Here is a 15,356-nt window from a genome sequence, read left to right on the forward strand (position 1 = left end):
CCAGCGTGCTTCAAAGAGGCCTGTTTGGTTTTGACACTTGAAACTCGTTTTAAAAAAAAGCAAATGCTGCCAAAGACACATGAATGAAAACAGAGAAGATAAAACATCCAACTGAGAGGTTTGTGGGAAAGTTTCAGAGGAAACAAAAGACTAAAATCACTAAAATGGTGGGAAAACATTCTGCAAGTTTTAAAATGTGTAAATTGTGTGTTTTTTCTAGAATATATTGTGTGGGGAAATGTCAGTCAAATGATGTCCATTTTTTATGTTAAATAGCTTCATTTGGATTGTTTTGGTGCAGGAATATTGCAGTTATTATTATTCTTATATGATCAATATTAAAAAAATGCATCTGTTAAGGTTCATCTTCATTTTATTCAAGTTGTTTTGTTGTGTAGCTGTAGTTGTTTACAGCTGGATCTGGCATCATTTTTTTTTTCTTTTTGGGAACATCTAAAACATTACAGATGTGCTACAAGCCTAATAACTAGTTTTATGATTCTTACCATGTTGATATTTTTAAAACTTCAAGCTAAGAAAATTTTCACCTCATTATTTTGTTTGTGCATGTCCCTAAGGACCCACTACGATCATCTTTTGATCTATTTTAAAAGCGTTCCAGTGGTCTTTTATATTGGATTATGTCGTTTTTAACCCAAATGAAAAAAGGTTGTTTTTAAGGACTTAGTTTCTGCAGAGTGATAGAAAGAACCCCGCCACCATTCCCATCACCCATAACTGAGAGCTCTATGTTTAAATGCTTTAGCTTATGCTAAATGTTTATGCTTATGCTTTTTTAAACTTTTGCTTTATTTTAATTTAGAACGATTTGAATAAATAAACATGCAGGAATGCAATTTTAAACAGTTTTTTCTCTATTTTTGTCCTCCTGCGTCAGAAAAATGCCACAAAAAATGATTTAATTTCATTTTTATAAATTACAATTTTCATACTTTATTAGAAAACATTTACATTTTACTGTAACTTTTCTTTTTGCAGCTAATACTTCAATACTTCTGCCTCCTCCAGTTCCAGTTACTGATACATGACTGAATTAAATCAAGGCTTGACTGATTTCTCTTTCCGTTATAAACACTTCCAATAACCCAAAGGTTTATTCTGACAACCTTAAGCGCTGCTTCTGCTTCACATTTTCCTCAGTGTTCCCTGACTCCAGTGTTTCCTGAATGGAGTCCGTACGAGTTACTGTAAAGGGAGCGCCTCCACTCCCCTGAACAGCTGGCGATGTGTTTCTGTCCACACTGCTGAGAGAGTTCATTTGCCCCTCTGGAAAACATAACAAACTGATGAACTCCCAGCATTCTTTTCACATTTCAAACATACTTTTCTCTCCACCTCCTTTCCACCTTCCCAAATTCAAGATACCTATGTTGCATTTATTAACTTTTATGACAGTTTTTATCGTATATCAATGTCATTTCTTTGTTTTAGCAAAAGTGGATGAGAGAAAACCTATTATTGAGTAACTTCTAGTACTTTAAGCATTTAAATGTTACACTTAAAAGCATTTTAGTTGTGTAAATAAACACAAATTAGTCCCGAATCCATGAATTTTTCATGGTTTAACTTATCTTGTTTCTTCACTAAAGTTTGTGGTTTTCAGGGTTCAAGACAGACACAGAAAGCGAGTCATCATGGACAGTGGTGAACTCAACCAAATCTAAAAAAAAAAAATCAATTTGTGAAATAAAAGTTTAAAGATTTACACAAAACGATGCAGTATGTGTCTTTTAAATTCCCAGAAATGATCAGGATGTCCCAAATTTATGCGCTTTGATCCATTTTCAAAGTCAAAAGCATGAGAATCAGTGGGAGGAATAAGGCTTTGCTGTGCGGTATGGCTTGGCTGCAACTTAAAACAACTGCAAAAAAAAAACCTTTTTTTTTAAAAAATTCAGTTATTAGATCCAGACACTCAAACTGAATAAGCTCTTTTGTTTCCAGAATAAAAGCACCATTAATCAGAAAAATACCGTCTTTGTGATCATTTTATGTCATAATGTCTCAAAAATTCAAAATAAATTAGTTTTTAGTGGCTGCTACTGTTGACACTTAGTGGAGCTTGATTCATGATAACTACATAACAATTAAATAAATTCAACACTATAAGAAAATATTTACATTTTTAATTTTTTATTAATTCAATGTTAAATAACTAGCTAAAGGCTTACTTGGAAACAGCCAATCACTTTGATTGAAATTATAAATCATCGGTACAAGTTTAGATCAATTATTAATAAAATTTCCTCTCGACTCAGCCTTTTATTTTCCCACAAACCTTTTATTAGTTTCTATTTTAAGTTAAAAGAACAAAAACAATTAAAACAAAACAAAAAAAACACTGCAGGACATAAACCATCTCCAAAGCAAAAGTAAAAAAGTAAAATTATGATTATATAAAATAAAATAATAATTGTAAAAAATATAGGACTTAAAGTGTGTAATATAATATTTTATATTAAAAATATATTACATATTTTTTTTTAAAAAACTTAAAAATCCAAATTTAAAAAATTCTCTATTGGCTTAACACTTTGGTTACAGAATTTGCTCAACTTGCTTTTTGGATTATATATGTTGGGAAATATATTTTGAGGCAAAGCTAATTTTGGAATTATAGAGGTTTCATTTTAACCCAATTTATGTTAAGGAAACAAGAAATAATTCATTTTTAATTTATTGTCTTGTGTAATGAAATATAGTGATAACTCCAGAAGAATCTGGACCTGTGTTGTATCATATACAAGTGTCAAAAAAGTATGTATGGGTATCTGGGATATTCATTTTTTTGGCATAAACAAGACACTAAAAAAATGCAAAAAAGAGTGTTGCAATCATCTCCAGCCGCCACAGGAATGATCAAATAACATATTTTTGTGTTTCACCAAAGGTGCATGACTTCCCTCTAAAAACATCTGATTTGAATCATGGAGACCGCAGTGGAATTTTGTGCCACCTGAAGCTTGTAAAAACAAAAAGAAAGGCCTCAGGAGCTGCATGCTTCATTGTGCAGAAAGCTGCACACACAGCCCCACCTTGTGGTGTTCAAACAGTCAGTTAAAGATTGGCCTCTATGCTATTTCAAAATCACTTTTGTGTCATAACATTAGAGACCATCTGCTTAAACATATCAGTGAAACTGAAGAGAACATCAATAACGTGAATTCTAAGCCAAAGTTGCAGGTTTTTGGCTCATTTTGCAAAAAAATCTGGAATATCATTCAACTATAACAATAAAAGATTGTATGGAGAGAAAATAGTCTCAATGGATTTGTGTTTGTACATTCTCAATTTATATTGACTTGATATTTTTTTCCACTTCCTTAAACAGATATACTACGATTATTGTGTTTTGCACTCATAAGTTTTTGATTTTAGAGTGTATTACATGCATACAGTTACATGCAAAAGGAATTTAATGTGTTACAAATCAAATATAACATAAACACAAATTAAAAAAATGTTAATGATAAATTATTTAAGTTTGGTCGTTTATGTTTAGATATTTAAACAGTAAAATACTTGGGTTTTTTGTACCACTGCTGACATTACACTAAAGTCTTGAGTGATTTTTGTTCCTCATGAATTTAAATGTGTCAAATAATTGAGCACAATGATGGTAAAAGGTTTTATATACTGTCAGAGCTGTTCCTCATTAGGAAAAAAATAAAGCAAATATGATACACAACAATGTCCAGTTGTCCAGACAAACTTCTTAAAGTATATATATATATATGTTTTTTCGTGTACATTTTTTGTTTAAATGAATTCTACTCAACATTTTTCATATTTGTATAAAATAGTAAAAGCATAAAAAAGATGAAAAAGCATCAAATGATACCATATTTGACTGTCTTGCATTTTTAATTAAATCTCCTTAACATAAGGTTCTAATTTGACACGGTAGGCCTATATTTTATTTTGAAAGGAACTTCTATGTACTCCCGTCTAAAGCTAAAAAAAATCACTTAAAAGAAAAGTATATACTGTTACAATTTAATTATTGTGAGTATTTAAAAGCTACATTTTGTGAATTTATGGCTAAATGACCACAAAAACCAAAAAAAAAAAGAATATTTTTCTAAACAATAAAATTGGATTTTGGGGTTTTGGTCACTAAAGAAACTGGTCCAAATGGCTATTTTAGGTTTAAAGGTCACAGACTTCTGAGCTAAACATATTCAAACTGATTTAATCAAAATGTCAATGTGCTTTAATGACAGTAATCTCACTAAAATAACTAAATCCACTCTCTTTTGTGTGAGCTGATTAGCTTTTTAAATGTCATGTTGCTATGTTAAGCGAGATACAATGACATGGCAAAACCTGAGTTTTGCCGCCAGTTTAATATGGCACGCTATCAGCAACTGTGTAAATGTTTAACACCACCCTGTTCACTGCACCCACCCATGCAACGCTGTTAATATACACTCAGTTCTTTGCAGTTCTGATAACATGTTTGCACCGTTTGGGCTGTAAAACTCCAGAATTCTAGGTTGAGGAGTCCCTTTTCAGCTCAGTCTATGATAAATCTGGAACATCTTTACAATTTTTTTGACTCTGTGACAGCACAAGTGAGATATGCTTTCCCACTGATAACAACAAAGCAGGGAACTGTATGTATGTGTGGGTGTGTTGACAGTATGTGCATAGAATGTAAAACGGACTAAAATCAAGCTGTCACATTCTGGTTCTTTAAAGATGCACTCCCATGAAAATTGTGTTTTTGTAGCATTTTTTTCATAATAAACAATGAAAATTAGGATTAAAATGTTTCTGAGTATTTTTTTATTCAAATTGTTGTAAATCACAAAAAGGCTGTTTGAGAAAGACTGAATTTGTTGCATTGAAAACACCCTGGGTGGGCTAAGTGTGCTTTCTCCTCCACTTGAAGACAAACAGACACACGCATGTCTTCAATTTCCTCGTCTGAGCTGGTATCTGGTTCAAAAGCTTAAAAACTCTGATATGGCTCACCATTTTTGTTGCACCGCTAATGCTAGCTTGGCGTTGTGATGGGCTTTAAGCTAGCATGAGAGCATGTAAGCAAAGGGGATGATGGGAAAGGAAAGCAGCCTTGTTGAGAGGGACCTGGTTGCAGACAAGATGGCACCCAAACACAACGATAAACTAATCACTAGCTGGAAGCGGAAATGTCGCAACTGTAGCTGGGAGCTGAATTTGCATATCTATGCAAGGAGATTCCTAACCCTAACCGTAAACATAACGTTTGTCCTACTAACCCTAACCCTAACCACAACCCAAACCCAAACCCAAACCGTAACCCTAACGTTTGTCCTACTAACCCTAACCCTAACCATAACCCTAACCCAAACCCTAACCGTAAACATAACGTTTGTCCTACTAACCCTAACCCTAACCATAACCCTAACCCAAGCCCAAACCGTAACCCTAACATTTGTCCTACTAACCCTAACCCTAACCGTAATCTGGTTCTAGTGGTTTTCTAGAGGAAGAACGTGAACTCCATTTAAACTTCGGGCAGAGACTTTCAGCTAATGATGCTCTGGCGCCAATCTTGAGGCCATGTTGTTGTCCTCTAGATCAGGGGTCCCCAAACTTTTTGTTGCGAGGGTCACATAACTGTTTTCTTCTCTGATGTGGGGCCGGGTCGGTTCGTAGGCGAACAGAAAAAGTGTAACGATCACAGGGTGTGTCTAAACTTGAACAATTATAGTTTTCTTAGAAAGCCACACATAGCCTAATTTTACATAATTAGTTTCTGTAATCTTTAAAGAAAAAAATAATACTAAAATATAAAAAAAAATAAAACCAATAAATAGTCTATCCTCTCCCGTCACAGTTCAGACTATAGAAGGGAGGAATAAAAAGTCATGTTCTTTGTGGGTCAATCGGCCAGATTGAGAAAAAAAAATCCATAGTTTTGAGTCCACTGCTCAAGCGTTTACTCACCATCAAGAGTCCCAGCCACAAGTCAAAGGCGTATTTCTAATGAACTACTGCTGCTCTGCAGAAATTACGTCCTGGAAAGCAACTGAATTTTTAAAATTTAGTGTAAAAACAGCATTCTCATAACTAAAAGACAAACGGGAACACCACTAAAACAGGTCAAAAGAGGATCAGGGTGGAACTTTAAAATAAAATCAATCAAACTCTCCTTTTTTCATGGGAGTGTCATTCTTTTAGTATTTTTATCCCATTCTATTGTCTTTATTTACATATTTTCCAACTGATTAATTCAATTTATCCAAAACAATTATTGAGCTGTGTGAAAAAATGTAATGTAATCTCCTTATTTGAGATTGAGAAAAGTTATGTTTAAATACTGATTTTTAAACCAGAAGCGCACCACACTTTGATTTGTTGATGATCTCATCACGTTTTTATCAAATCCAAACCCTCCTCACCTCCAAAAGGTAAGGTGGACTGAGTGAGAGGCAGGGAGGTGGGAGGGAGGGTGTAAAAAGAGAGCGTCCGGAGGCTCCTCCTCATTCTCTGTGTGTGTTTCTTGAGATTACTCAGCCGGCTCCTCACTCCCCGCTCAGAAGGTAGACAGCAGGCGCCCTCACTGGAGGGTGTGTGGGGGGTAAAAGCGTGGCGATATTCTGCCCCGTTTTCAACAAGTAGAAGGTGCAAACGAGGGGAAAAAGGTAGGAAATGTGTTTACTCTGGGGGAGGGGTGGTGTCACCAGCCCCTGCCTGCTGCATGTGCTCATCTCGCTCCACACTGGGTTTCCAGATGGAGAGGAAGCAGGGAGAGGTGGACCACCTGGAGCGCCCGAGCCCCCTGACCGACAAGGAGAGGGTGATGATCCAGGACTCGTGGGGGAAAGTCTACCAGAACTGTGACGATGCCGGAGTTGCAATACTTGTCAGGTATTCTGTTACTTTATTTGTTGCTTCACAGCTGAAATCTTTCATGAATTCCTTACATCCTATCATGGATGCACCTGCTGCATGCGTTTCCTACTAACCTGCAACTAGATAAACATCTTAACCGGGTCAGAGTCCAGATTGAGGAATTCGTCCGCTTGGAATGAAGCAAAAGATCTATTTTTCTCACCTGTTCCTGTTTCCATAATCCGGTTCGTCAAATCGTAGCGGCAAACGATAATCCATCACTCAGACATCTTTGGCGCTCGGAGGATCCCTCCCCGCAGAGCAGGTCATGTTTTGAATGCCTGTAGGAAGGACCAGGCAACCTCCAGCAGGCAGAGCGCCTCCATCACAGCCAGAAAGACCTTTAAAAGTCTCTTTTTCTCTACCCTCCTCTAGAAAACAAGGTTGCTTTTCCGTCTCTGCTGGGGGGTTTTATTTTTGCATACATTATTGTGCATTTCCGAAGCTCTGACGTTAGGATTTAGGGGAAGAAACTGTGGCAGAAGTCAAACATCTGCAGGGATGAAAGAAGCCTTTGACGGTTTTTAGTACGTGACGAGATTCGCTGCATGGCACGGCGTGCCTTTATAATCCTTCCTGATTGCTTGTGTGAAGAGTCATTAACTGGGAAACAAATGTTTTGGGGTCTTTTCAGATTAGTTGAAGAAAAGATTCTCCTGTCAACAAACAAATCTAATGCTGCTGCCCCCCATACCCAGATATGTTCAGACTTACGCTATATTCCATTGCTAATACTCTGTAGCCCTCAGGAATTTGAGGAATGAGGACTGATCGGAATATGCGACCCTGGGAATTTCTTTTTTGTTTTCTCTCTGGCTGTGAGAATGGATCCTGTTGTTCTTCTGAACTTCAGCGTTGATCCTCCAGGAAGCCGATAACATCCAAAAAAAAAAATAAATAAAAAATTAGAAGCTGGCGCTCCTTTCAGCCTCTGAAATCATTCTTGAAAGAAGATAAGCAGGATTAGAAGTCGACTGACCATTAAAAATTCTAATTAGGCCATTTATATGCAAGCACAGATCATGCAATTATAAGACTAGAGAGATTAAACACGGTGGCTCCTCATTAGTTTGCAGTGAAACTAGAAATACACCAGTCCGGCACTTTCAGACGCCATCTGCCTCGCAGAGAAACTCAAACTAGTTCCGTCCCTTTATGCACGCAAAGCTCAGATTGAACAGAAAGAGCCCAGGAGTAACGGGACATCTTGATTTGATAAGCGGCAAAGCAGATGCTTTGGCCATCTTCCCGGCATGTTGAAGGAGAGGCAGCGTGAGGTTCCCCCCTTTGATAATTTACAGTGACCCTTCTGAGCGGGTCAAAGTCAAAGTACACATCTTTGAAGAAGCCATCTCTTCTTAGAAGGATCCCTGCTTGAAAACGAGTTTCACGAAGGTATCAAAACAGGCACTTGGAATGAGATGCATTTTCCACGCAGGAGTTACGAAATGCAGTTCCAGGAATACAGGAACGGTTCCGTTCACGGTAGCTCCTACACTCAGTGACATTCTTTTATGTCAGTGTATCCATTAAGTCCCTTCCAACCTTAACCCAACCTGTTTTTCTTAGAAACGACACAAATTCAGATTCAACAGAAAGCTGCAGGTTAGGACATATAGACTTTCAGAGGTAATGGTAATGATTCAGAAGCTGTGAGGAGGGAGAAAAACAAAACAGAGCAAAAAAAACAGGACAGGTAACTAATGCCTTTAGTCACAACTCCCCTCACTGGTTGATATGACTGATTGTAGGCAAAGCAAAGGCTAACCTGTACAAGGCCTGCCAACCCATTCTCACTCCAACTCGTCACATATTGATGTTTGGTTAAGGACCCCTCAGCATCACGTTTTGACGTTTTGGGTGTCCCCAACTCGTCGTTTTTTGACGTACTCGTTGTTCCCACTAAATCCCGGGTCCCCAACCTCTGGGCCACAAACCAGAACCGGTCCAGTACAACGACACGTAGTGCATCGGTACCCAAACTCGGCACCTTAACCCGACACCGAACCCTAATTGGTATTAGACGCGGTACCAGGCACGAACCGGACACCAATCAGTAGCGGGTTAAGGTTAGGGTACCAGCACTGGGTTACGGTACTAGTACTGGACGCATCCTGAGGACCAGTGCAAATCCGGTACTAGATCCGGTACCTCATGCCAAGGATTGCGAACCCTTGATTTTACAAACAGCCAGCACATCAAAAAACGACGAGTTGGGGAACACCCAAAACGTCATGAGATGTGCAAGGGGTCTGAACCAAACGTCAATAAGTGACAAGTTGGGGATGAAAATGTGTTGGACCCACAGGAAATATTACAATCATTCAGCCTGTTGAGTGAAAATATACACGTACATTTTTTTCGCATTTTACGGGTAAAAGGTCTTAGCAAATATTTCAGCAACACATAAGGAAAGCACTGCCATTGGGAATGCGCTTTCAAACATCCTCTTTCAATAAAACATTTAAGTAAATGCACGTCAGGCTTCAACGTTCAAAAATCTGGCATATTTGTGTTGTTACGCATATTTTTAAGACAGTTTTACTGCCTTAAAAAAGTAAAGCTCTACCTACTGAAAATTAAACCAGTTGAACTTTGACCAATCAGGGACTCACATTTGGTAGGGACATCTGGGTAGCTTCCTTTCAATTCATGAAAGAACAAACTGTTTGAAAATTGATCCTGGAGGAGAAATTAATAATTGCGGCTTGTGCCTCACTGGAATTCTCTGACACCAAGCCTTTCATAGATCTGAATAGAGCTGTGAAAGAAAAAGCCTGGAGCAAGATTCACCAGATTTGAGCCAGCCTTCTTCCAACTGTAGGTTCATGTGTCTGGATACAGTCCAGTGTGAGCATCGTATGCTAAAAGCGAGTTCAAGAACCCACGTATGACCAGTGTGTACATAGAATTAGAAATGAGGAAATTAGACAATCAGAGAGTAGTTGGTTGTGGGTTCTACAGACGTCTTACTGGCATTTATGTATCACGTTCACAGCATGTGTGTGCAGCATTTGGCCTGTAAGGAGCCAGTACTTGGACCTTACAAATGACTAGAGTTTAGTGTAAGGGCACCGTACAACAGCATCACCTGTACGTCATACAACTTGGCACACACACAACAATGGTGTGTTCCATTTTCTTGATGTCCCTTAAGGTGGTCATACGAGCCTTAAGGGAACTGCAAGACACACCTGGGCTCCTTTTAAGATGTCATGTCCTCGACCCAACCCAAAAATCCACAGCACCCGTACAGGTGCATGTGACCAAAGCAGTAACCCTTGTGTTATTTTAGGTATGTTGACGATGGAAGAGAGGTCATCCGGACCACAAGGACTTTTTTTTCGAATGATTTTCACTGGTGTTCGTCGCAGACATGAAATCCTGTCCACATTCATCCACATTTATCATGGGATGGATAGCATGTCAATGTAAGGCTTGGGTCATCTAGACCCCACAAGATAGCACAAGGGTTGGTTTTCCATTCTGACATAAAAGGTAGTCCTTAGTCTTTTTCCAGCTTTAAAAATGTTCTTGAGTTTGCTGGATCAAGCTGGGCCAGAATAAACCTATTCAACCCTCAATTCATTTGGTATTTACTTCCATATCTCTTACCCTGCACAGGTTGTTTGTGAACTTCCCCTCATCCAAGCAGTACTTCAGCCAGTTCAAGCATATCGAGGACGCAGAGGAGCTGGAGAAAAGCTCCCAGCTCAGGAAACACGCTCACAGAGTCATGAACGCCATCAATACGTTGGTGGAGAGCCTGGACAACTCGGACAAGGTCTCCTCAGTGCTGAAGGCAGTGGGCAAGGCCCACGCAGTACGACACAAGGTTGACCCCGTGTACTTTAAGGTAAGAGGCTTTCACAACAAATCCACAACTCCTTCTTTGAAACAATACAACCTTTGTAAAACTGAAGGAATACAAAAGTGGACAATGTAATTGATAAAAGAAAAGGTTTTGATGATCTTTGTACCCACAAATCTTGGTTTGGATCAGAAATTTTGAAGAAAGCATTAGAACATTTAATAAAGTGAGCAACTGGTGAGAGCAGGTTAGTTTTTTTACTTGAGGAACTACAAATAAAGAACTGGAACAAAATTCTACTGCAAAAAGTTGAAAAAAAAAGTTCTTCTTTGGCTGGAAGTGTTTTTTCTGTGTTTATATAATCACCTGTGAGCAAGCAGGCCCTGGTCCTATCCGGTTTACTTTAGTGAGAACTCAGAAAACTTATTTGTTAGAAAAAAAGAAAAATAGCACAAAAATAAGACAAAAATTCAAAACAAAACAAAAAAAAAACCCCAAAAAATAACAACCCACAGTGCAATTCATGAAAAATGTATGGAGTGATCTTTGTGCCATTATTCCAAGCACAACACTCACTGTTTTGGGTGTAAAACTTTCAAAATTTTGTGTGTTTTCATTTTTTTTTTTTTTTACACAAATGCACTTGAAACTTTAAAGTATGTGCAAACAAAACAATTTTACTCTAGGAACTTAAAAAAGATGCATAATCATAGATATGGACATGCAGGTTGATGCAGATTGGTCAGAAATTCTTCCAATCAGCTCATAGACTTATGGGCTGTCTGTCTGTGATTGGTTGGTTTTTGTCGAATAATTGTGATACAGTGTTCTGCTCTGTTTAAAGCACAGTACAGACAGTTTCTCTTGAATGAAAATTGTTTTGATTGCACATATTTTTCAGTTTTAAGAACAAAAATTGTTTTAAATTACACATATTTTTTGTTTCAAGAGCAAAATAATTTTCTGAGCATTCAAAGTTTGTAAAGTTTTATTCTCAAAAACAGTGTTGTACTTGAAATAATGGCACAAAAATCACTCCATAAAAAGGTTCTTTGTTAAAAGTCTTGTAGTAAAGATCTGAAGCAAATTAATCATGGTGGGTCCAATATTGTGAAAAAAATGGCCACTGAATTAACTACAATTCATTGGAGCCGGAAGTAAACAATTCTCTATGGGTGACATAACACTCCAGTTCTTATATACTGTCGATGGTTGGGATGATTGGCATGCTCCATCCAATCAAACTGGGTTTTCCAGAATATCACAACTTCAAGCTCTTGAATTATGTATGAAAAAGATGTATTTTTAAGCATCTCGTTTGGGAAAAAAAAGCAAACAGAACAAACAATGGGAGTTGGATTTAATTAGTACACACAAATAAACTACACACATTTTTAGTGATTTTTTAGGTTAAATATAGTGCAAATCAACCTGCAATTCTCCGACTGGGGGTTGACCACTCTACCTCCGCCCCTAAATAATAACACATTGGTTGTGTTAAAATGCCTTCCTCACTCTCTACTTACTATCTAGGGCGTTCGCCATTTTTTCGTTGTGTCCTAATCTATAATTCCAAATTCCAGTGCCCCTGAAATTACCCAGAAGTCTCTGTGAAAAATCGGGTGGATCGATACTAAATCGATTGGCAAATATAGACCACAATGCATTGCGTTTGAACATTTTTTCATGTGGAAACAGATGTATTTTCTATAAATCATGCAAGCTTTCATCATCAGAACACAGTGGATTCATAAATAGTTTTCGTGAAATGTTCAAATTTATGAGGTTTTTATGTCATGAAATAGGTGGTGTTTTATATATATATATATATATATATATATATGTAGTAAGCATGATGCTCAAATGGCATTTAAAATCCAGGGCACTAGATAGTTCCATACAATGTCAGAATTTTTTAATACTTACGGAGTAAGAAGGGAATTCAGACATAGTCATTTACAATTTCCCTTAAATTGTTCTTCAGACTGTTTAATAAAGGTATATAGCTGAAGGTATCGCCTTCTGCTGACCAAGAGTTAAAATACAAATTTTTGGGTCTGTTCTTATCACCTAATAAGACTCCACTCTTCAGTGCTTGATTAAACAAAGTTTAATTAAAATCTGTGTTATTGCTATTTATTCATATAACTCTTTAAGAACAATGCTATCAGAGATTGAGAGGAAATTGGCATTATGGAATCTTTAGTAAATCTTCAGTATGTTTTGCATGTGTGTTCAGATTCTGAGCGGTGTGATTCTGGAAGTCCTGGGAGAAGCGTATCCACAGGTGATGACGGCAGAAGTGGCCTCAGCGTGGACCAAACTGCTGGCCATACTTTGCTGCAGCATCAACGCCGTCTATGAGGAACTGGGCTGGCCGCACCTCTCCACCTCTACCGGCTGAGGCATCTTTCAGGAGGCTTTTCAAAACTCCCTGCTACCTATGAACTAGTCAGGAATCGACTGACTCTAATCTTGGAATCCAGTTCCGTATAATCTATGATAATCATGGAGTCTGAAAAATGTACACAGCATAATCAACAGTAAGAACAAACACTGCGCCATTTTTACGGCTGGCAGTATGTTCGTGAGGAGGGATCTTTAAATTTATACTGTTATAAACGGCTGACACTTTTAAAGGATAGAACAAAGAGTTGGAATATGCATGGACCCAATATTTTCTGAGAAGTCACATCTGACCTGAGTGTGCCTTCCACTGAATGTTTGTATGTAGAGAATAAAATGTAAACAGCATTCTTTCTAAATATTTTGCTCATCCATTTAAATTCACTCGTGTACAAACAAACAATCAAACATTTATACTGGGTTTTGTTTCCTTTTTTTTTGTATCTGTTGTTCTTCTTTTGCATTTGTATTTACAACTGAATATAGATGGGAATAAACTGGCAAAAATAAACCTGGTTTTTGATGTACTTTTCTGCATTTCTTCTCACAATTACACCTTTCTTTTTCTCTCCTTTGGCCCACTGCTCTGTTATTTCAAATGAGTCAGCAGTGCTAAGTATAAGTGGCTTAACTGCTGACACTCCCTCCTCAGTCCCCATTTAGCGCATGATCTCGCTTTTAACCCTGTAAACCCCACTATGTTAAAGAATTGAGAGAAAATGTTACATATTTTTAGGGAATTAAGATGTTTTTTTTTAATTCTCTCGATGATCCAAAAAAAAAAAAGAAATTTGTAATAATATATTTTATGAGATATAGTTGTAATGATGATTCATTGACATGAATGTTCGGGAAAAAAGCAGCTTATTTGCCTATTTTCTCACATTTGATCCACACGTTTAACATGGTTTAACTGCATTATAGAGAAAAAAATATCAACAAATTTTGGTGTCTTTCATCACAGCAAGTAGTCATGTAAAAAAAAAGATCAACAATAGATGACTCATAAAGCTTTAAAATTAGCTAAGCTTCTTCCCGCCAAAAGTTCCACGGAGGCAGCCATTTTGAAACAAGCAGGAAAAGCCCTTCTACTGCCCCTAGTGGAATGTTGATGAACTGCAGGGCAGAAAAGATGGACTAAGTCATATACAGCTGGCTTTAAGGAATGTTTCGACCATGCTAATGAGATCAGGGTCTCAGAAATGTGAATTTTAAATATGATATGAATAGTTGGATAAAGGAGATGGGAACTCTAAAGCAATAGGACTTAAAGATCTAAAGTAAATCTCAGATTTGTTTTTCTCACCTTACCAAGGAGCAGTCGGAAAAAAATATTTTAAAAGATAGATTTTAGCTTGATGTCTTAACAATATGATGGCCTGAAGTGATTTTAGAATAGCAAGGCAGCGTGCTCTGTTTACCTCCACCAGTAAAAATCCAACCCGCTCCTTGATCCCAGCTAATCCTTTATGCTAATCTCCCCTATCATGTGTGAGCGCCATAGCAGGACTAGTCTGACTGTTACACCACGAGTTCTGCCTTATGTCACCACCGGCCTTTCAATGGGAGACAAAAGCTTCTGAGTTTTTGGATCAGCGGCGGTCTGAACGTTGAAGATCCTCGGACGAGAACCATGTGCACGACTATGATGGTCCTCACCACAATCGCTCTCATCCTGAGGCAGAGGTTCTCCAATAAAATACAACCGTGAGTAGTCTACCCACCATAAGCATCATTACAATATGTGAGGGTGGTTTATAATTTTTATGAGATTTTTATCAAAAACTTAATGTTTTATGGATTAGACAACTGAAAAGAACAGCCTATGTCTGGAGAAAAGGTAAATAGATAAGATAAATTATACAAAATGCTTCTACCCAAATCCATTCTAAGAACGCTCCACACATTCACCATAAAAAAGAAAGAAGAAAACTGCATTTCATGTGTGGGAGAGAGTGTGAGAGAAAAGAAAAAGACTTATCTGTATCAATGATTTGAAACATCCTGTGACTATTTTGAGGTTCGCCTTGAGCGGCACTGTGTGGATTAAGTGGCTGGCTACCTAACAACCGTGTATTCCAGCATTTTCTGAGACTGAATAGGGGAGAAAAAAGTCTGCGCTCTTGAGTTCATAACTACTAATTGACTCAAAGTGGAATCTCTTCGACCCTCTGGGCCTACATGCGTGCTCTCACGGCAATAGATTGCAGCGACACGAGGCCATCGCGCTATGGAG

At 37.7% G+C, this 15,356-nt stretch overlaps 1 protein-coding gene across 1 annotated transcript; it reads left to right on the forward strand.

The window, feature by feature from the left end:
* Positions 1-6,486: 6,486 nt before the first annotated feature.
* LOC112147010 (cytoglobin-1) lies at positions 6,487-13,647 on the forward strand. Its single transcript, XM_024273127.2, has 4 exons — positions 6,487-6,653; positions 6,743-6,879; positions 10,528-10,759; positions 12,954-13,647. Exons 2-4 carry the CDS (start codon positions 6,743-6,745, stop codon positions 13,116-13,118), a joined length of 534 nt encoding a protein of 177 aa, XP_024128895.1. The 5' UTR covers positions 6,487-6,653; the 3' UTR covers positions 13,119-13,647.
* Positions 13,648-15,356: the final 1,709 nt, after the last annotated feature.

Source organism: Oryzias melastigma, linkage group LG8 (assembly GCF_002922805.2).
Source record: "Oryzias melastigma strain HK-1 linkage group LG8, ASM292280v2, whole genome shotgun sequence".
Classification (NCBI taxonomy): Eukaryota; Metazoa; Chordata; class Actinopteri; order Beloniformes; family Adrianichthyidae; genus Oryzias; species Oryzias melastigma.